Source organism: Lycorma delicatula, chromosome 5 (genome assembly GCF_047948215.1).
Source record: "Lycorma delicatula isolate Av1 chromosome 5, ASM4794821v1, whole genome shotgun sequence".
Classification (NCBI taxonomy): Eukaryota; Metazoa; Arthropoda; class Insecta; order Hemiptera; family Fulgoridae; genus Lycorma; species Lycorma delicatula.
The window spans coordinates 80618622-80642198 of NC_134459.1; the positions used below are offsets into that span (position 1 = coordinate 80618622).

Sequence of the window (23577 nt, forward strand, 5' to 3'; positions counted from 1 at the left end):
CCCATCATGAATAATTGTAAAAGAAAAAGAATTTATTGTTTTAAAGTTGACTGGGAAGAAGAACAATTTTGTTTTATTGACTTATTTAAAGGCAAATGTATCTGCTTATTGTGTAATAATTGTGTGGTGCCCACAATAACTTTTTATGTGCCCCCAATAACTTTTGAATTTATTTTGCATCCTTAGTGACAAAAAGATTGCCGACCTCTGACCTAAAGTATCAGTATCATCAATCAAACTATCTGTTGCAATGAGGTGACAGTATTTATCAAAACAGATTGTGTAAATTATCTCAAGAGAATATTCCTCAATCAAAGCATAAACACTTACAGTATCTGAAAAACGAAGACTCTTTTATAAAACTTTAGACTTTACAAAAGACCTATGGATGCCACCAAAAACCTTCAATTCACAACAAATAAAATTGCATGTACCAAAATGCCAAAAACGAATTTTAACATTAATATAAATTTAAATGCATTACCTTATTCACAAGGACAACAGAATCCTGATTATCAAAATATCAAAAATACAAATGATAATATTGATAGTAAGAATAAACATAATCCTTATCAAGATTTAAGGTCACAATCAAAACATTAAAATGAAGAACAAAGCTACATTGGTTATAGTGATATATTATCACTACCACAAACAAATTATTATCAATCTGTCCAATTATGATTCATCATGTTGAGCAGAGATCTAAGACCTGTGTAAATTATGCCTGTTTCCAATCTCAAGTGATTGATTTAAGTAATATTTTTATTGATGTAATCATTTTCATTCTATGTTGTTGTAATTTCATTTGATTTATATACTTATGATATGATTGTTAACATACTCATAAATATTGCGTTAACATTCATAATTTAATTTACATATTTGTATTTCACATTTATATTATACATTATATTCATGTAATTTCTAATTATGTTATTATCTGTAATGTATTGACAGTAAAAAAGAAAAATCATCATATGATTTTTGGCGGGTAGTTATGTTCTCTCTTTTTCATGTTTAGCCTCCAGGAATTACCATTCAGATATTACCTTCAGAGGATGAATGAGGATGATATGTATGTGTGTAAATGAAGTGTAATCTTGTACAGTCTCAGTTCAACCATTCTTGAGGTGTATGGTTAATTGAAACCCAACCACCAAAGAACACCAGTATCCATGATCTAGTATTCAAATCCGTATAAAAGTAGCCTTTACTAGGACTTGAATGCTGGAACTCTCGACTTCCAAATCAGCTGATTTGGGAAAATGTGTTCACCACTAGACCACCTGGTGGGTGGGTACTTATGTTGAAACACAGCTCTTGATGGTTCACGTGACCCCATTCATGCTATAAAAGCTGGTTCCGCACTAGAATAAAGCAGTCTCTGCCCATCCTTCAAAGACCCATTTGTGCTTGTTTCAAATTTATAACTAATATGTGAATTATAAGATGAAGATTATAATTTATAGATAATTGAAGTAAGGCTTTTTATTTTTGTGAATGAACTAGCAAACAACTAACAATTTAGAATAATACAAACCAAGATAATAAGACCAAGGCGGTGTGTTATTTGAACATCCCTCATTTGAATTGCTTTTATCGTGAATATTTTTAGTTTAATAGGAAATTTATTCTCACTAAAAGAAACTAATGAACTCCTCCACCTATCAAATGAAAGAGCAGCTCCATCAGAAATCTTACAACTTACTAATTACCAACTAATTTGAAGGTACCATCTAAACCTATAGATTTTTTATTTTTCAGGGATTTATTACTTATTCCACATCATCTGTTGACAAATGATATAGTTACACCTTTTTACACGAAATTACTTGAACAGGGATGGTTATTCTAATATTATTTTAATTATATTTATTATTCTTTCATTGAAATTTCTTATTAATAAAGCTATTTTTTTACTAATGGCACCAAAAGTTTCTCTGTCAGTTTTTACTTCTTGGTTTTCCTTTGACCGAAAAATGTCATCTATATGACATTCCAATTTTCAGTGCTTTTTTATTTATTTATTTATTTAGGGCTAGAGCCACTTTTTAATCTTTTTCAACATTTATTCTTTATACTGCATATTGTCGAGCAAAATCTATAATTATTAATTATTAGTATGTGCATGTTGAAATATTTCTATATTTTAATGGGGAAATCTCTTTAGTAAGTTATTAAATATTGTAGTTGATTTATTCTGTATTTATAAATTTTATATGATGTGGATTTACTTTATTGTTTAAAACTTTTAAGGTATAAAACATTCAGCTAGATATTATCAAGGTTTGGTGTCTTAATACCAGAGCAGTAAGAATTTGTTTTTTAAATAAATATATTATTTTTATTTTTGATTATTCCCCTTTAGGAGAGCGCATGAACTTGAACCAATCACCTCTTCATCCATTCACTATGTTTCTTCTTCCTCGCTACTGTCCATCTTCTTTCTATCGTTTCTTTATGTTGCTGTTGTTCAATTTTCTTATTTTTAATTTCACCCCTAAATTTTCATTGTTCTTGAAAATTTAGAAATAATTCAACATCATGTAACACTCTCAATGACTGAGCAAAATTTTTCAGGCATATATAATCCTGAATTTGGGCTGAAGTCTTCTCAGTCTTCAAATAATCTTTCAATGAGTCAAGACAGTTCTCAGCTTTGTTCTTCTGATGAAATGGAAGGCAGCTGTCAACAGCAGATCTCCGTCAGCCAACCAGCAACTTCATCAGAACTTGGTAAACTTAAAATGATATAAATAAAATTAAAGTATTATAGAAATGGTAATCACTACGTATTTAATTTCCAGGTTCTATTCTTAAAACAAGGATTCTTGATCAAAGTGACATATTTTCATCTCACTCTCTTAACAGCATCATAATGCAATTAGAGTAAAGATATGGAATCATTAATGCCAGTTGTTAATACTACTTTAAGAAGTACTAGCAGTGAATCTTTATTTTATTATTTAAAAAATATATTTAATACTTAGAGTTGCGCTTCCAGCAGATTTTCTTAAAACTGTTGTGCAGTTCTTCACAAAGTGTGTAACAAATGCTATTCTCTTTACTATGCAATCAAATAATATGTTCAATTTACATTATACGTGTCCATATAATACATTGTTGTTATCAAGTTTGGTTAAAAAAAGTTTTTTTTTTGTTTTTTTTTTAATAAGATGCTAAAAACAAACTCAATGCAGATAAAATACATTATGTCACCCTATAGTAAAAAAGTTTTCTTTCAAGCCAATTCAACACTGGTATAGTCCCACTGATAATACCACTACTTAACCCAACAAATAATTGAAAAGATCTTCTGGAAGTAGTTAATTGACATTTCTATTAATTAATTAAAAATAATTTAATTTATAGAATCACAAAATATTATTTGTTACATCTTCAATTATTTGCTTTATGAATTCTAATCTATATCTTCTTACAGTTTAAACTTCATTAGATTACCATGTTAACAAGCCTTAGTGTCTTATTATATGACAATCTATTTCTTTATCTAAAGAAAATTTGTTATAAATCTCTTCACATTAAGTTGTTCCAATCTTCTGAAGATATTGATAAATGGACCTTCCTTTTAAGAGGCATTATTGTCTGATAGTTAAAAATTAAATAAAAAACGCAGCCCTCCCAGTTAGGTTTTGATATTTTAAACTGAAAAACTTAAATTTTTGTGTAAAATATTTTTATATGGAAATAGTTACTTAAACTCAAAAAATGAAAGGACTGGTAAATAAAATTGTACAATTTTTTATTCAATTTAATTGTTAAAACCAGTAAAATAACACGAAGAAAAATGTAAAATTCTTCTTAGTAGATATTTATCTCTCCTTTCTAGTTTAAGATATTAATTATCTCCTTATCACAAAACTATATTTTTTGTGATTAAATATATATATATATTTATTTATTTATAGATAAAATAATTCACATATTTTTGTAGTTAAAAAGAATAACATTGTTTTAAAAACTTGGCCTTAAAATATTTTTAAACATGTTTAAGTTACTATCAAATACAAATTTAATATTTTTAATTCTAAGGGTACCTCTAAATTTTGCCCAAATAAATAAATAATTTTTTTATTCTTATCAGTTATATATATCAGTTCAGGAATGTGATACCATTTGCCTGGACGGTCAGAGAAACTTCAGGAAAAACCTTGATCAAAGCAGCATCACAAAATACACAGCTAATTATAAATTAAATAACAGAAGTGATTAAAGTCCACACTAATCATTTAAAACATAAATGCAATACATGAAAAGAAGTACATGAAATTAGATCAAAATAAAGTACATGAAGGTACAAAGCATATAAAATAACTAAAAAAAAAAACACAATTTAGAAAGCATTACTGACAATTATTTGAGTACATATTTACAAATGAAAATCCAAGTATCAATGTATTAACATATATCTTTTCAGTGTTATATAATAAGCTGAGTTAACAGATATTTTTAAAAATTGTTTTTGAAGGGTGAAATGTTTGAAGGGTTATGATTCTCTATAAAAATAAAAGTTTATAGAAGAATGAAAGATATATGTGAACCCATGATAGAACAGTAGAACTACAAAAAATAACAATTTAAAATTCCTTTTTTCAAATGAATGAACCTTATAATAAAGTAACAAAATAATTTAGAATAGAAAAATACCTAACTCCTTGATGTTTTTAATAAAGAACTGTTCTTTGTAAAAAAAAAACATAAAACTTTGTTAAAATTAGAATAAAAAAGTAACAAAAAAAGACACAGGCTTTTTTCACAGATAATGAGGCTTACATTCAAGTTTACAGTAAAGATACATAAAATTTATTAAAGAAATAAATCATAGTGTTATTAAAATTTGATTTTACATATTAACTAAATTGAATTTGACTTTTTACATATCTCAAAAAAAATTGGTTATTAAATCTATCTTATATTAATAATATTATATTAACAATATATTAATTATGTGTGAATGAAAAAAAAAAGTATATATATATATATATAAAATATCTATAACATTAAATCCAAGGGCAATTTTTTCAGGAGCACAGTCTAGTCATGCATTTACTTTTAAAAACTTTACAAGTTCTCAGCTTAGATCACAGAATATGCCGTACGATGAAGACAATGATTGTCAACAACCCACAGCAAGTAAATCAACAAATCCATCAAATCAAGGTAAATAATTATTAAAATTAAGTAAATTAATATAAGCTTATATTGTACAGAATTTAATTTTTGTTATTAATCACATTTTAGAGATTCTTCTCTTTCATCCAGAAGGTTACAGGTTCAAATCCTGGTTATGTATGCTTTTCATAAAATCAAGATTTCATAAATATAAGCCCATTTATCCTCCAGTAGGAGTTTAGTTGAACGATTTATAGCTCAGCTTAATATTTTCTAAAATCTATACAATTTTATAGTCTTACTTATCCATTCTTCCTAGACATTGTCACTCTTCCTTATGAATCTTACACATCCAAATTAAGATTGTTCCTTTAGGAGAACTGAGCACTTGGGTAATACTAATCTTCTAAGGAAACAACCATGTATTTAATGTGAATAACAAAAAATTAATTGAATCAGTGATTTGGTGCTTCAATCCTGGGTAAAAATGCCCAGTACATCTTTTTTTCCTTATCATGGGGGGGGGGGGGTTCCTGCAACCTTTGATTTGCATTTTTGTCTTAATTAAGGAGGGATCTTTGAAATTAATTTGTCATTAATGTGATCTGATCAGTGTCCCTTCATCTTCCTATCTGTTAATTGTATAAGTCTACTATGTGAAGTGCTCATCATGTTTGTACATGATGAGCACTTCATGTATAGTTTTAGTTGTTTAAAACTATACACTCTTAGTATTCAAATGCTCTTTCTACGACAGGTATGAAATTTATGGAATCATTAAGCTAAATAATGGGTTAAACATTGGCTAAATAGTTCTTTAACACATCTTTTTGTGCGTTACAAGTTCCCATTTTCTGACATTCACATTTCCACTAATGCATTATAGGACACCTGTATCTTGCAAGTTTTCATTTCTTCTAATGCTAACTGTCAATCATTGATAGAACTATCTGTGAATTTTATATTCAAATGGTGTGGTAAATGCTCATAAAGGACATATGTAACCAGTACCACAGTCAACATGTATATCTGTTCACAGGATAAAACTAAGTAATTAACCCCTAGTCTTTCATGCAGTGGATCTAGGTTCAAATTCTGGTCAGGAATGTCATTTTTCATTTGCTACAAAAATTCAATTTCCATATTCCCCCACATACAAGCTTCTCTATAAGATACTGTGCTGAATTAATTCATCAAGCAAAAAAAAAAATAAATTTATGGTATATAAATTTTAAATGATTAATTTTTGTTTTGATCATACCATACATAAAACACAAGCAAAGTAAATAAATAAAGTAAAAAATATATATACTTATATATAAAATTTAAATATACTTGTATTCTATCTCTATAACTAAGAGTAATTTTTCAGATGAAAAAAAACAAGTTTGGGTCTTAGATTCCAGTTGGGATAATGTTCCTACTACTTCTACACATGGATCACAGCTTTGGTGTAATGCTAATGATGTTAATAATAATCATCATGTCAAACAGCAGATTTCAGCAAGCAACCCAACATTTTCGATAGATTATGGTAAATCAAGATTCATATCAAATAAGCTAATACACAATAAAAATAAAACAATAAGTAACACAAATTAAACAAATAAAATCTATGCTATTAATTATGATTTTATATTGATTTGGCTCTCAGTTGCCAATCTCAATTTGCCAACTCCATGCTGAAGCTTCTCGGCCTTTCATCCAGATGTCCCAGGTTCAAACCCTGATCAGGCACGGTATTTTAAACACTATAAATTTACATATCCATACCCTTTGCACAAGCTTCAAGCTTATGTGGCAATATCATTGAGCAAAAAAATATACATGTTCCAAAATTGTTTAATAATTAAATTTACGTTATTGTTTAATTACCTAATGTAATGTTTAATTGAGTTAATTTTTATTAACTCTACATGCATGCATTTAGATCCCCAAAAGCAATTTTGAGGTCCTTTAGCTGTTTTATAATATCCTGTTTGGTTCCAATAAGAAAAGTTTGGTTCCCAAACGTTTCTGAGTTGTGGTGTCCTTTTTCAATTAAAATTTTTCCATGACGCTCAACCCTAAGTAAAAGTATAACTACTCATAAGTAAGAAATAAAAATAAATAAAACTTGTGTATCTTCATTTTTTTTTTACTTTATTAAATTAATAATTGTAGATGTCTTGGTTCAGTTAATTATGAAACTTTTACAATATTTTGTGGCACCCCTGTGAAGAGGCTGTGGCCCCTGGGGTGCTGCGGCACACAGTTTGGGAATCACTGGTATAGTAAGTAAATAGTACATTAGCCCATGGCTGTATCATACCAGATTTAATGAAAACATTAACCATTCATTTACACAAGGTTAATTTTTCACTTCACTTTTTAATTAAAAATTAAAATCTTCTCTATTAATTACATTCTTCATTTTTTAACTAGAAAAAAGAAAGGGTTCTTAATTTTAGCCATAAATATTTTTTATTTATTTTCAAGCCTTTATTTTTATCAATTGAATAAATTTTGATGATGTTTTTAATTATTATTATTTTGTAGAGGAAGTGCTTTTGATTACATCTATGTACATTTTCTCCAGGCCAATGTCCTTCAGAGCATTACATATGAAATGGGTGCTTTAAAAAGTCAACAAAATGTATATATCCGGGAAAATTATTCTCAAAAGATTTTTCTATTATTTGGTTAAAAACTTGCAAGTGATCAGTGGTTGAGTAACCAGGTCTAAAATGTCTTTTTCTGCAGAATAATCATTGATTTTAGCAATGATTATTCCTCATAATAGTGACAAATATATTTAATCCCTGACTGCATAGTAGGACAATAAATTTTTATATCTTCTCTGCCATCCTTCTTGTACAAAATAATTATTTCTCTACATTTCAATTACCTGAACACAATTCTAGTTCATAGAATCTTGTTGAAAAAAAAATGTTTAAAGCTTTAACTAACCTGTCTTTTCAATTTATTCAGTATCTAGGTTCTCATAAAACTGCACCAGTTTTTCCATTAAATTGCATTATATGTTCTCCGCCTATGTTGCGTTAATAACTGCATTATCTCCTCCTTCTCATGAATCACTCCCTTTTTTTGTTTCAAGCTTTTTAATCTGGCACTTCATGTTGAGTAATTGTTTCTTTACCTCTTTTGAGAAATAGATGAACAGATTGTATTAGAAATAACTTTTTCTTATATTTCTTCAACTGCTGCCTGATTTTTTCTTGCTTCTTTCCTTAATTCAGAATGTTCCTTTTTTCTGCTTCTGTTCTATTAATAATCCTATTAAGTTATCCATTTTTTCAACCAATCTTCTTATTTAATTTGTAAATTCTCCATTTCTTTTATTTCTTTCATTATCTGCCAAGCACTGCACTTTCCCCAGTAATAAAAATATAAACTGGGTAATTTTATATATCTTCTGCATTTTGCACAGTGTCTTGCTTGTTTATACTGCTTCTTTCTACTTCTTCCCCTAACATTATACCAAAAAACCATTTTGAGTGTCATTTACTTTTCCGTTTTTTTTTTTTTTTAATAACAATAAACCTTCTTCAAGGTAGTATCATGTTTCCCAGTACCAATCTTTGGTCAGAATATGCTTTAAATGTATTTTCTTAATGAAATTTCCACTTGCAAACACAAAGTCAATTTCATGAAGCTCTGTCTTCGATGATTTCCAACTTCACTTGTCCTCCAGTGTACTAACCAAGAATATATTTATCAGCTTAAAATGATTATTGTAAACAAAATCACAAAGAAGTCATTTCTAATTCCAACACCATATGCTCCCACAGTTAATCTTCCCCAACGTCTCTTCTTTCCAGCTTAGCATTAAAATCTTGAATAACAATAAGAATTTCAACTGGCTCCTTCCTTTCTAAGACTTCCTCCAGCTCTTCGTAGAATTTTACCACCTCATGATCACTAATTACTGCGGTAAATACTGTGGCAGAACCTGGATTATAAAAAGCTTTTGTTCTTAACTTTAATCCGTAATACTGCAATCCTTTCAGAAGTAGCATTAAATCTATAATTCCTACTTAAATTCCTATTTGACAATACTCTTCTTCCCTCTGACCACTTACTGCCACTGAATGTAATAATACAAATCCATTTTTCATCTCCCATATGCACTCACACCTTCTCTTCATCTTTGGTAGTCCTGTAATATACCATTTCACCTCCTTCACCACTCTCATTCTAATTCTCAAGCGATAATCACCAAGCAATGTATTTATATTCAATGTACTACTAATATTTAACTAATGTTTCCTGTTATCTTCATTAGATTTAGTACCTCTCTCTTAAAATTTTCAAGCAAGCAATATCCAACACCCAAGCTGTTCCTTTTTCTGATTGTAAACATCCAGCAGATATAACAGTCCTCAGTATATTGATTTCCAGTTTTTCCCTTATTGCAGCAGTCTCCTGCTTATCCATATATTGTCCATGAATTTAGTCATATAATTTCTACTTGTAGCTATTACTCCCATCCTTCCATCATCCTTCAACTACTATTTTCCTTTATTCTACTTGCTTTCCACACTTACTTCACTATTGTTATTTCTAAAATATCCAAATTATTTATCTAAAGTGTTCATCTATTATCTGTTCATCTGTTATTTAAACTATTCAGCTTATCTTCCTTTATAATTATATTGTTCCACTGGAGGATTATTACTTGATATTTATAAACAATACTCAATATTATGTGACAATTACCATCAAAGTTTTAAATATTATAGTAGTACAAATAAGCAAAAGTAGAATAACTCTAGAGTGATAGCAATAAAACATGTTCTATTCTCACCACCTCTGACTGCTTAGTTATCTATCCCCTCTATACTTTACTGCAAACTAACTAAAAAAACTTTAATAAACATAATTCAATTATAATTTCACACTACACATTTCACTACTATAAATATCACACATCAAATGCATACTAGCAAGACAAGTTTAATAATTAAAATCTACATTAAATCTCTATCAAGTGATATGAACTTGACTGTTAGCTTATTTTAACCACCTTAATAGATGTTTAAATATAGATACAACCTTCCATCTTCGTAACTCCCACTGCTTAGTAATGGATTGTTTATATCATAAGTAGCTGATCCAGCAATGCTTCGCTATTGCTGGATTAAACGAACACAAATGAAAGTCTGATAAAACATCAGACGAAGATTCTGGTCTGGATTCAAGAATCCTCGTCATTCCAGATACGCTGGTTGAGATAGTTTTGAACACCGTTCCTGTTGAAAGAAGCTTCATTTTTCCATTGTTAACATGATCAGCAGTAATAGTCGCTGTATAAAATTATTTAAAAGTGAAAAAATAATACGAATTGTTTTATTACTATGTAATGTTAAATTTTATTGTGATAAAATTATTACTTAATTTGATACTAATTTGCAATATTAGGCTTAACAATAAATAAAATCAATTAATATATAATCGAATTGAACCTAAAGTGAAGGACATGAAAACAGACACAAATTACATCAATTTTCTACCTTAACTCGGCTATTTGTTAACCGATTTAAAAAAAATACGTCATTTTTCTCAAAATAAAAGGCATAATATTTTAGCATAACATACATTTTGATAAAACTTATATTTATAGATATGTAACGGATTGAAAAACAAAAATGGCCGTCATTTTGTAATTTGCAAAGGTATTTAGTCCTGATTTTTTGCTAATTTTAGAACTTTATTACACAGACGCTTACAAAATATTAATGTGATTACTCTATCCGAACTTGAGATATAAATTGTTATAAAAAGATAACAAAATGGCCATCAGGGGGAAAACGAAGGAGAAATTGCCATTTCTCCTAAGGATATTTTTTGTTTAGTTTTACAAGTAGAATCCGAAAAAGAATAGCCAGCCCACCATTTTAAAAACACTGTATATTCTTAATATGAGCGAAATCGGACCATAAATACAATTTCCGAAAGATCTCGATCCCAGCGCCACCTAGCGGGTCCATTTTTTCCAAAAATATTTCTTTTCACGTAACTAATACGTATTCTGAATATGAGCCAAATCGGACCATAAACAATTTTTTTTAAATATCTCGACTCCAGCGCCACCTAACGGGTCCAAACTAATTTACAAACCTCCGTGGGCGTGCTCACAACATCTCACGAAAGTTTCATCGCAATCGGATGAATGGTATAGGAACGCATACGGGACAAACAAACAAACCCATTTATATATAAGATAAGATGATATACAAGCTTATGTCATTCTGATATTCAAACCATTTTCAAATAAAAAATCTATAATTAGTTGTAAAACTTTGAACAAAATAACCTAACTACCTTGCACCTATACTTGTATATACCACACCTACTTATTTTTTATTTTTTCTCCATGCCAGTGAGGTTGGACCAGCATTGTGCAATGAGCATCCTCAGTGGATGCTATACCTCTAACCTCCCGGGACTCTGCAGGATCCGGCAATTCCGTTCCCTGCAGCGGTCGCTCGGCAATTCCGTCCCTACAGTAGGCCAGGACTTGATCTTTTTTATGTTGCCATTGCCTCTAACTGTACCCCATCCAACTAGGTCTCGGTCTTTTATTTTTCCATTAACTCAGGGGGTCCCCAGTCAGTCATCAAGAGCGACCCACCTCAGCGAACCGCCCTCTCATGACCAGGGCTACCCCTGTGAGTCCCTACCTCCAGACCCCCTTCCCATTCCCTGGCATCACATCTTTGGTCTTTATAATCCTCTTGACCACGGTAACAGCAGTGTCCCATTCACGTTTATCGTGTAACATGAACTCAGTTGTATTCTACAGGGACACTGTATAGTATACTTTGGGAAAATAACATGTATTCTCACATTCAAGAGAACCTTAGAATATAATCAGCAGAAGATATTTCACTATACTCTTTTCTTAGTTTTATCAAAACACAGGCTTTTAATTTTTTGCAAATTGTTCTTATGTAGGTTATGTTTTTTGTATATCACTACTTTAAATAAGTTAAAAAAAAATTTAAAAACATTTTTAAAAAATTAAGAAGCGCTCAAATATTTTGTTTAAAAGTACTTTTTTAATTCTTTAAATTTAGACATAAATATGTTTAGAATGTAGTCAAAAAGTATGATATTTGAATAGTATTTTCATTATTCAGTATATCACTGTGTGTTTTATATATTTAAACATATACTTGTGTATTTGTGAATTAATAAATACAAATGTTTAAAAACGCACTATAATTTATTGATTGAACAGTTACACTAACAATTTTTAACCACATTCTTAACATGAGTCAACCTAAAAAAAAATACATCCACTAGCAATAATATGAGCCGATATCAGTTGGAAAACAGCATTACTATTCACTGAGGATCTTCACAAACATGACTGAAAACATTTGAAATAGGTTTTTTAAAATAATTTTTTTTTCAAATTTTGTTCTGTGTGTAATTTAAAGAAAAATTTTAATTTAAATTAATATCATCGTCAAACATCATGGAGAAAAACATGGCAATAAAGATATTACCCATCCACAAGGAGTAACAATTTTGGATCATATTTAACTTTGGAAATTCTTTTACGGATCATCTAAAAATATAGCACAAATTATGTTGTGTTATTATTAATGAGAAAAAATGATTTTACTGTATTTTTCAGTACTGTCTGTATATTTATACAATTTTTATAAAATATTTTCTTTGTATGAACACAGGAAATTTTGCCAATGTAACCAATATTGTACGTTACCCATGGAGAAGCTACTACTATGAATCAGGAAATGTAAAATATTTTGAGCAACATTTGGGTGATTCAGCTTCAAGCATTCATCATTATCAGAATAGATCAAGTAAGCAAATTGAAAAAAAAAAATTAAGTACAATACATCAGTAGTTAGCAAATACTTAACCTTATCGTATTACAAATTATTACATGTTATTTCATAATATTTTACTCTATGTAAAACAGCTCTTATTTCAGTTAAACTTACTTTACAGCTCTAATTTCAGTTCTTATAACAATTTATGGTGAAATGAAGAGGAAGATGATGCATTCCTATGTTATCACATTTAATGCTAGAGTTATATTACATTTGTATTAAAAACTGATCCAATTTCCTGCAATTTTTTCCTTTCCTGTAATATTTTATTACATTTTTGACTAGAAGTTTGTTTTCCATAAGATAGTGAAAATTAAAAATAGCCTTTATAATATTTCATGGAATTTTTATTTTTGTTAGACGTAAAGATTTATTTATTTTCAAGGGCTGTTGGAAAAGTTTTTGGTCTGTCAACGAAAACACAAAGTTTTTCCAAAAAGGTGTTTTTAACACCTTGCAGTAGATTTGACTTTCCAACTTTTTAATACCCTCAATATTATTTGATCTGTCTTAACTGCAAAATAAGCAGTTATCTCACTTTTGAACTCATCATTTGAAGTAAATTTTCATCCAGTGGGCCATCTCTTCAGGATGTGGAAGAGGAAGTGCTTGAACACTAAATACTGTTGCTATTAGTAGTGTTATTATGATTTCAATACTGAAATTCATGTTTTTTTTACGAATTTATATGATCCGCAGTATATTTCTCGTCATGTATGCAACAAGATTAAAGTAAAGAATTTTGCTCTGTTTGTATGAATATTTTAAATTATTCATCTGTAGTTTACTTCTCGTGTAATATGGATAATTCTTTTAAATGATGAATTGATGTTTGGGTGTTGGAAGCCAAACCTGGCAAATACGATGCACGTAGAACCTCTTCAAAGGATTGGTCATGGAATTTTGCAGCAACAACCTGAGACATGTGTTCAGATGACATGCAGTATCTGACACAGCGCTTTCTTTTTGGCCAGATGTGGACTTAAGCCTGAATAGCAATCTTCAAGCACTCCATTTGTGAAGCATAATACTCCCCGGTGATGGTCCTGGTTTTTTCTAGGTAGACTATTCACAACCCTACCACGAGAATCCCAAAAAACTGTAGCCATGATTTTTCCTGCAGAAAACCTTTTTCACTTTCTGTGGTGCACGTTCACCTGCTCCCACTAATTTTTTGGTCTCTAGCTGTAATTTAGAATCCATAATTCATCTATTGATCCGTTTCTGGTCAACTGTTAACAATTGCATAATACATCAAGCAGAAAGCTTTTTCATACCAAAAATATCACGTGAAATGTGGTGGAAACGATCTATAGAGATTTTTTATGTTAGTGACCTCGCTTAACTTCACTACGCTGTCATTTAATTTATCATTGTGAATTTTTGCGACTATTTCATCAATGGTTTTTGGGCATCCAGAGTGTTCATCATCTTGAATGGATGTACAACCACATTTAAACCCAGCAGTGCATTTTTTTACAGTTGAAAACAAAGGGGAAAATTCATTTAAAGTGGAATCTAAATATTTTTGTATATCCATCAGGATTTACTTTTTAAACAAAGTATTTTACAAAAGCTCAAACTTCAATTTTATACAGTTTTCAGAAAATGTCTAAACTTTTTTACTTATACAAACAAGCAAATAAACGTACAATTCTGAAATTTTGCAGCAAGGCATTTAAAGGATCACATTGACAAATATCATGGTCATTTGGTTATACTAGCTCCATTTCTATGTAAGGCCGATAACTACTCTACACTCTCTAAGTTGTACATTGTATGAGTTGTAATTATTAATTAATATTAACTTAGAACAAAACCTTTTTTAATTAGTACGTTTACTGTATACAGTGTATAGGAATGTACTTTTATTTCTACAGATTATTATATATAGATGATTATATATAAAAATGTAATATGTTCATAATCTAAACTTATAAAGTTCTTAAATTTACAGATGATGTTGAATTTTGTTACTGTGAACCTAATTCAGACGAAATATACTTCCGCCGTTTTCAAGCAGGCTACAGAGTGGGATCACAGAATTGGTTTCATGAAGATGATTGTTCATCCACAACAAGTACATCAACAATGTCACAATGTAAGTTAAAACAGATTCAGATTAATTTGAAATTATTAAAACTTTTATTTTGGATAGTTTCTATAAAAATATGTAAGAATCTGATGATATGAAAATAAAGAATATTAAATAAATAGCAACACAGTAGGTTAGACAACAAAGTATCCTAGGAAGCTGAACCATTTCTAAGGATTGGTCTAAGATAAGACCTTAAATACCCAAATCTCCTGAAGCATTCCTTCCATGGATTTATGGCTCTCTAATCTCTCTCCTTACTCTTATCATTTCCTCACTATCATCTCATCCTTAAAGAATTGGTTTAGCCATAATCAAGGTTATGTCTGCAGTAGTATACTGACATCTGAGGAGCTACTATTCATCTGGAATGGTGGGGAAGAGGGAACTCTAAAGGAATTGTTACTATAACTATAGAAACTATAATTTATCCACTGGTACCACTACTCACTGCTAAAATACACAGAATATGGTTTAGAGAATAGTTCTGAATACTACCTGCATTACATTATCTACTTCATGTGCTGTATAAGTAGTTTTATTTTCTAAAAATTAATTTTATAAATATCTAAATTATTTATTGTACAATGCTGTTGCTTCTATTTAAAAACATTTTCTCATCCTGTTACAGATACTTCAGCTAATCTACAAAGCCCAATAGAAAACCAAAGACAATTTTCTGGAAACCAATGGTCAGGATCTGCTGAACTTCAACCAAATGCTTTTGCTCAGAATTTTAATTATATGAATGGATCTAGGCATGGAGTTGATAAAAATAGTAAGAATCATTCTAGTAATGTATACTGTTAACTGCATTATTTCAAAGCAGCCTTCTCTTTACAACATTGTTAAATGTAATAGTACATTTTACTATAAATTTTCACTGAGTGATTTAACATTTGAAAAACTGAAAATACAGTAACTTTATAATTCATTTGTTACTGTATCATAGGTTTATGAATATTTTCAAAGCAGTAAAAGTATAAATAACATTTTTATCCAAGTTAGCTTGGTGAGGAAGTTAATTATGATGTGTTTGTGGTATTTCACTTAATAAAGAAAATTTTATCATAAGAACATCAAGTAATAAAAAGTAAAAACAATATTTATAAAAGTTAAAACAAACATTAAAAAAAGCCGATGTGAATGGCTGAGTAGGTAGCGTCTCGGCATTTCATGCCAGGCTTGGCATCTTTTTGTACCCTGCCAATTTCCACTGGGCAAATGACCGTAGCAGTTGATACCCGCTTTTTTATAACAGAAAAAAGGAAATATATAATTTTACAGAAATAATTATGAAAATAAATGTTTATTAAATTAGTATGTGGAGGTAATTTAAAACAAATTTAATTGAATCTCCAAAAAGTGCACAATAAAACCACTGAATATAACAATTTTCATATGAATTCTGTCTATGGATTAACTAGTGAGAAGAAGCCTTAAACATAACTGTCATCCTTTATAAATCAAATAAAACAAAAAATTGAATCATTGCAAAATCTCTAGAGTAGAAGTTTGGAATTGATTTCTGAGGAAAGAAAAATGAGGGAAAATTACACTTATAAAGTAAATGAATTTCATTGAATATTGACTTAATTTTTTTTTTCATTTTTATGATTAAGGTACCAGTTTCTTCTTGTAAACATTGTAAGTGATAGTGGGTTTTAGTCAGTTCTACCTCCATTACAAAAATTTTAAAAACAAAATTAAAAAAACTTTTTATAAACATGCTTTTCTTCAAAAAATAAATAACAAAATAAAACAATTAATACTAAAAACTAAAAAATATGTTTTCAAGAAAATTACTTTTAAAAAAAATTTTATTTATGCAGGACTAAAAAAAAACACATGGAACATGCTCTCATATACAACCACTTTATAATTAGAGTGCACCCCACACTTTTCTTTTTAGTCATGCATAAATAGAAATTCTTTTTAAAGGAGATTTTCTTGAAAACCAATTTATTGCTTACTTGTTAATAAGAATTGTTTTTTATTTTAAGAAAAGTATGTTTTTAAAAAGTTTTATTTTTAATATTCTATGACTTTAAAAAAAAATTTAGACTGCGAAGTAAGTTTTTACTTTTAGTTGTTTTATTTCTTTAGCAAATAAAAAAGAATATTTTAATGCAGTTTTATTCTATATTATAACCTGGGTAATTAGTTTTCATTGTTATAAATGATACCAGTTATATATACCTAAATTAGATGATTAGCATACATAAATTTTGTAAGGTAAATTTACACTAGTTATATTAAAATCCACTTCAAGAGCCACCTGATCTACTCATACTGAATTGACGAGCAAAATCAATTGTACTGATAGCTACATATTATCGATTCAGCTCCTTTCCTCAAGTTGTTCCCATTGAATTATATATATAAATAGAGAAATATATGAAATTAACAATAGAATATTGTATTGTCATCCAACCTGCGTTGTGTAAAATTTCACCATCGTATGACATCATAAAATGAGTTTAATTAAGGTTGCAAGATTTGAAGACATGGTTGAACCATTATAAGTTAAAGAAAAGCATGTAATTATTCAATAATTGTAAAGTTCCTAGCAACATTTTTTCTTCTTTCTTTTCTTTAATGATATTTTACTTCAACTTTTACTAGAGATACTGACATAACTTACTAAAGATTGACTGCAATGTAGACCAGTTTTAAACAGTTTTTTTGGTAATTTTTTATCATTGATAATAATGGATGACTCTCATAACTTAAATGTCTACATATTATGTAAAAATACAAAAAATAAAATGTTGATGTAAAATGGATAGTCTAAACCATTAATTTGACCCAATATATTAAGAAATCAGCTATTTATTCTACTAATTGAATTTTAAATGACAATATAAAATATAATATAATACCTAAAAAATAAGGAAGCCTACAAAAAAAGCTTTTATTTTGAATGATTCCAATTTTTACAATTTGTATTTGTTGAAATGAAAAACAATCTAATTTAAAAAACATAAACTTGATTTCTCATACATTTTTCTTCATGCTTTCAACATGTTAATATTTTTGTGAAGCTTTTAATTCACAATCATTGTTGCCTTTCTGACATCTTTTCGTGTTTATTGTTATGAAAACTGTTTTATTTTATTTATTTTTTTAATGAACTTATTGTGTTTATCATCTTCATTATATCAAATGATGCTAAGTCTGAAATACAATCAATGATTGAAGAGATTCAATAACATGAAAGATATCTTAAGGAAAAATAAAGAACTAAAACAATAAGTAGTGGGGTTGCATATGGACCAACAAGGGAATTCTACCCACCAGGTTGATCTAGTAGTAAACGTGTCTTTCCAAATCAGCTGATTTGGAAGCCGAGTTCCAGCGTTCAAGTCCTAGTAAAGGCAATTACTTTTGTATGGATTTGAATACTAGATCATGAATACCGGTGTTCTTTGGTGGTTGGGTTTCAATTGCCCACACATCTCAGGAATGGTTGAACTGAGACTGTTCAAGACTACATTTCATTTACACTCATTTATATCATCCTCTGAAGTAATACCTGAATGGGAATTCTGTTTCCAGTATAGATGCTAAGAATTAGCGTAAAATAATTAAATGCAATAAAAATAAAAGAGAAAATGATAAAAAAATAATAATTATTACTAATAAATAAATAAGCAATTCTTACAAAACATTACAAAAAATATTATAATTACACTGTATAATAAAACTAATCCTAATTTTTAGTCAATAGTTATTTTTATTTTAACTTCATAAATGTAAGCAAAAATATTCTTTTTAAATGTCACATATATATTTTTGTCTAATTGTTATAATTAATTACTGTTATATTTTTTATTACTTCAGTTTTCTTTATTTCTTATTTAGTATATAATTTATTTATGTAAGTATACAAACTTTAAAGATACATATATTAATTTGTTTGTTTTCTTCAGCCAGTTTTCCGGCTTCTATCGGTTAAGGGTTTATGTGTAAAGGTAAATGCAATTACCGCTACCAGCTTGCTAGACCTGATATAACTGCAGACATAGTGCAGTGTAAGTGTAAATGTACCGGTAAACTTGTACTCTGGAACAGATTCAGGTCAACTACTCCTGAGATGTTTGGTTAATTGAAACCCAACCACCAAAGTACACTGGTATCCACAGTCATTCTGACAGATTCAAATCCGTATAAAAGTAAACTACCTTTACAAGGAATCAAACCTTAGCAGTATTTCTTGAAATGATTGATGCCTTCTAATTTTAATTTTAAATAAATTTTTTAGTAACAAATTTTGAGTATTTCTAGTTTTGAATGTACGAGGGTTATTTTTGTTCAAGGTCCGATCGGTCACGGAATTAAAACCACAGTGAAAATAAAAAAAATTTTATTTGTAACAAGTACTTACATAGTTACGCTATTTCTCTACATAGTCGCCACTCCGATTTAGACATTTTGTCGTAGCGTGGTACCAACTTTTCAATACCCTCGTCATAGAACGGAGCCGCCTGTGTTTTCAGCCATGTTTCTACGCTGGTCTACAGCTCGATGTCTGTACCAAAATGTTGTCCTCCTAACCAGCGTTTCATGTGAGCAAAGAGATGAAAATCGGATGGAGCCAAGTCCGGGCTGTATGGTGGGTGAGCAAACACTTCCCGACGAAAACGCTGCAGGAGCTTCTTTGTTACAGCTGCAATGTGCGGCCGACCATTGTCATGGAGAAAGACAATGCCTGATGACAAAATTCCTCTCCGCTTATTCTTATTCAACCACGATACAGGCCGGACTTGTCTCCATCCGATTTTCACCTCTTTGCTCACATGAAATGCTGGGTAGGAGAAAAAAATTTTGGCACAGATATTGACCTGTAGACCAACGTAAAAACATGGCTGAAAACACAGGCGGCTCCGTTCTATGACGAGGGTATTGGAAAGTTGGTACCACCGCTACGAAAAATGTCTAAATCGGAGTAGCGACTATGTAGAGAAATAGCGTAACTATATAAGTACTTGTTACAAATAAAATTTTTTTTATTTTCACTGTGGTTTTAATTTCGTGACCGATCGGACCTTGAAAATAAAAATAACCCTCGTATTTCAATAACTGTTTACCATTGTTTGTATTTGTATCATGTTTAGTTTGTTTATATTTCAATTAATGATATTGGAATGTTAGTCTGTGACTGGACAAACCAACTATTAAACTTTAATTGGGCTTGTAGGTTGTTGCAAAACATCAAAATCTCAAGAATAAAAAAAAGACGAAATGTTCTACCTTTTCTAATTAATTATTAAATGGATTTTATAAACATTAATTTTGTAAACAGTCTTGGGTATAATTATTAGATGTAGTTTATTCATTTTTTTTAATTTTAATTTTTAATAATACAGTCTATCTTTTTAATAACTACAAAATTATTTAAAATATATACTGAAAGTTTGAATTTTTTAAAACAGAAAATACCACACCAATTAAAGTATCATAATACTTTTAAAAATCTTCTTAGGATCATAAAATGTGATATAACGTTCTTCATTTGTAACTTTTCTATATTTTTTAAGATCAATGAAAACTGGCAGGTCAATGGTTTGCAACAGCTGGAAACAAACTTGATTGCATGAAGATCCTATGTCACCCTGAGATCATAAATGTGAGGAGGTTATTATAATTAATCTTGAGATAGAATGCAAATTCAATTTTCTAATGGTTTTTGAAACACCTAAAAAACAAACAAGCTCAGAAATTAATCCACAAAAATGTCTTACATCAATGTTTTTTATTGGTATTTATATCTGACATCAGTGAGGGTACTCTGCACCTTTGCTGGTTAGGTTCATCTCTGTTTTGTTATTTAAGTAGTCTTTTAATTATGCCGTAAATAGTCGTTATCTTTCATTTTCTTTTATCCATTGCTTTTTGTATCTGGCTGGGAACTCTACATTCCTAGACTGATTTTCTATTTTTGTTTATTTTTACGGTTTCCCCTTGCAATTTTCTCTTTATTTTTATTTTTCATTGATAACTAAATAGTTTTAAATAAAATTTTTCTTGTAGAATTAAGCAATTAAGAATATTTCATTTGTTTTCAGAAAATAAAAATATCCCTGCTTATTTTTATGTATTATTGATTTTCCTGTTTGATTCTCAAGTGATGATAATTCCATGTTTTGGTCATTCAATCCACCCTTCAAAAAATATTAATATTTAAAGAAATTTTTTAATTTTTGTGAGAAATCTGGATAAGATACTAAACTGCAACCTTTAATAAAACCTAATGATTTCTCATCCTGGGATATCTTGAAAAGTAGCAAGTTGAAAACAAAAATTGTAAATTTGAAATTTTTTACTTTAAATGCACCAACAATAAATCAGCCTTGTAAATGATTACTGTTGAAATTTTCTAGTTAATGATTTTAGCATAAGATGTATCATAAAAAAAAATAATAATAAAGAAATGGAATCGTTTACTAATGAATTTGAATGCTATGTTTCTGTAGAGCAGCGAACTGAAGAGAAATTCATGAATATAGTTTTAAAAATTGCTCTTAAAATACAAAGAATATTATTATTATTATTATTTATATATGTCGAAAAAAGTTTTTAACTATTTAAGGTAATTTTTATTAATTTATCTGCCAGATGATATCTTTTTTATTACTTTGTCTTATATATTTAATGTATCATAATTAATATTATTTTACAGAAAGACATCGTATGACAGACAGGAAATATAAATCACAGGAAAAAAGCATCTGTACTTTCTGCAAGAAAAATGGAGAACCTGCATCCTCTTACAGTACCCATCTGACTAAAGATGATGAGGGGAACATAACTTGCCCAATTTTGAAGGCATATGTATGTCAAAAATGTGGGGCAACTGGTCGTTCAGCTCACACTGATAAGTACTGTCACTATAATTAGCCAACAAAAAGGTTACTGTAAAATAGATGTATTAACCCATGATAAATACATTCTCAAGGAACATTATTATTAATATAAAAGTATATAATAATTATTTCATATGAAAAAGAACTGTTTATAATGTTAGGCATTTTGATTTTCATTGAAATACTAATCTCAGTGCATGAATAAATTGTTTTATTATTTATAATATACAGAAATTCATGAATGTTGTTTTAAAAATTGTTTTTAAAATAAAATTAATACTATTTCAAAATAACTGTTATTTCACCATGTATAAAAATAATATAAAGAAATTTTAAAGTGAAAAATATAAAATTATCAATAAACCGAAAAGCTTAAGAAATTTTAACAGCCTTCAAAAAATTGATGGTAAATTTATTATAAAAAGTTAATCATCCAGATTATTCTTGAATGAAATCCATTACATATAGGTAACATTTGTTCAAAATATAAATACTCTTACTTAAAATTCATTATAGATGATGGTTGTTATTTATTTTAATTTCTTTAGATTGAGATTCATTTTTAAAAAAATGATTATACATTAAATTAAAAACCAGCTGGAAGTTTATGTTGTACTCTCAGTTGATAAATAAAATATATGTATCATTGAACAAACATATAACAGAAAATTTATGCACGTTATTAAATTGGTTATCACATGTATGAATACTGTATATTCAAATTTATATTAATATTATTTGTTATTACAATAAAAAATTTCTATTTTTATCATTGAAATTTTTTATAATATTTTTAATAGAATAAATAAGAATTAATTTTTTTTTTTTTAATTTAACAAGCAAGATGAATTATGAACTGTCTGAAATCTGAGTACAGAAAGAATAAAAATAGAAATATATAATAGTAAAAATAGTAATTTGTTATTCACATTTAAATTCAGTAACATATTTGTCTGCTATAACTTCTAAAATGCAAATTTTTTAATTTGATAATGTTATAAAATAATCAATTTGTTAAAATTATTTTAACTTGTTTTCAGAAAAAAATGAAAAGATTTTTAATGTAAAAAAAAAGAAAAAACTAATTAGGCTACGTTAATGATTTTAATACTTTTTTAACATCAGTTTCTGCTTTCCATTACTACAAATAGTTAAACTTTTTCAATAGATTTATCATTAGAAAAAATCCTAAACAATCTATTGAATACTTTAAAATATCCATTATATCCATTATTATCCAGGAAATATCCAGTATTACCATGATTTTATGAAATTAGACTTTATAATGTAAAAATTGTGACATTTTTAATTTGTAAGTTTTACCTTTTTACTTAAACAGCTTAAGAAAGCGTTATTCAAAAGAAAACAAAATCTGTTATAAAAAACAACCATATTTTTGTGAAAACATAACCTAAATTTTTATATAAATGTATTTTTTGTAAGGATCAACTTCCTTATCAATTTGTTCCTGTACTTTACTACACATGTTTATCATATTTTACTGAAAACATATAATAAAAACATACATTTTAATTAGAATATATTCCTTTTATTTGACACTTTTAAATTATAATCTTCAAGGAATTATATTTATGCCAACTGCTTTTTTGCATTC

The 23577-nt window shown here is 28.6% G+C and overlaps 1 protein-coding gene across 1 annotated transcript; it reads left to right on the plus strand.

Annotated features, from left to right (window-relative positions):
• Positions 1–2666: 2666 nt before the first annotated feature.
• On the plus strand, positions 2667–22068 carry nanos (RNA-binding protein nanos). Its single transcript, XM_075365289.1, has 6 exons — positions 2667–2739; positions 5050–5184; positions 12837–12971; positions 14959–15102; positions 15728–15874; positions 21779–22068. Exons 1-6 carry the CDS (start codon positions 2679–2681, stop codon positions 21994–21996), a joined length of 840 nt encoding a protein of 279 aa, XP_075221404.1. The 5' UTR covers positions 2667–2678; the 3' UTR covers positions 21997–22068.
• Positions 22069–23577: the final 1509 nt, after the last annotated feature.

Bases quoted from the DNA above. Each gene is read 5' to 3' on its own strand.
- nanos (XM_075365289.1), top strand. From the start codon at position 2,679: ATGGAAGGCAGCTGTCAACAGCAGATCTCCGTCAGCCAACCAGCAACT. The intron at 2,740-5,049 runs GTAAACTTAAAA...CAATTTTTTCAG, and splicing joins AGCAACTTCATCAGAACTTG to GAGCACAGTCTAGTCATGCA. The intron at 15,103-15,727 runs GTAAGTTAAAAC...ATCCTGTTACAG, and splicing joins TACATCAACAATGTCACAAT to ATACTTCAGCTAATCTACAA.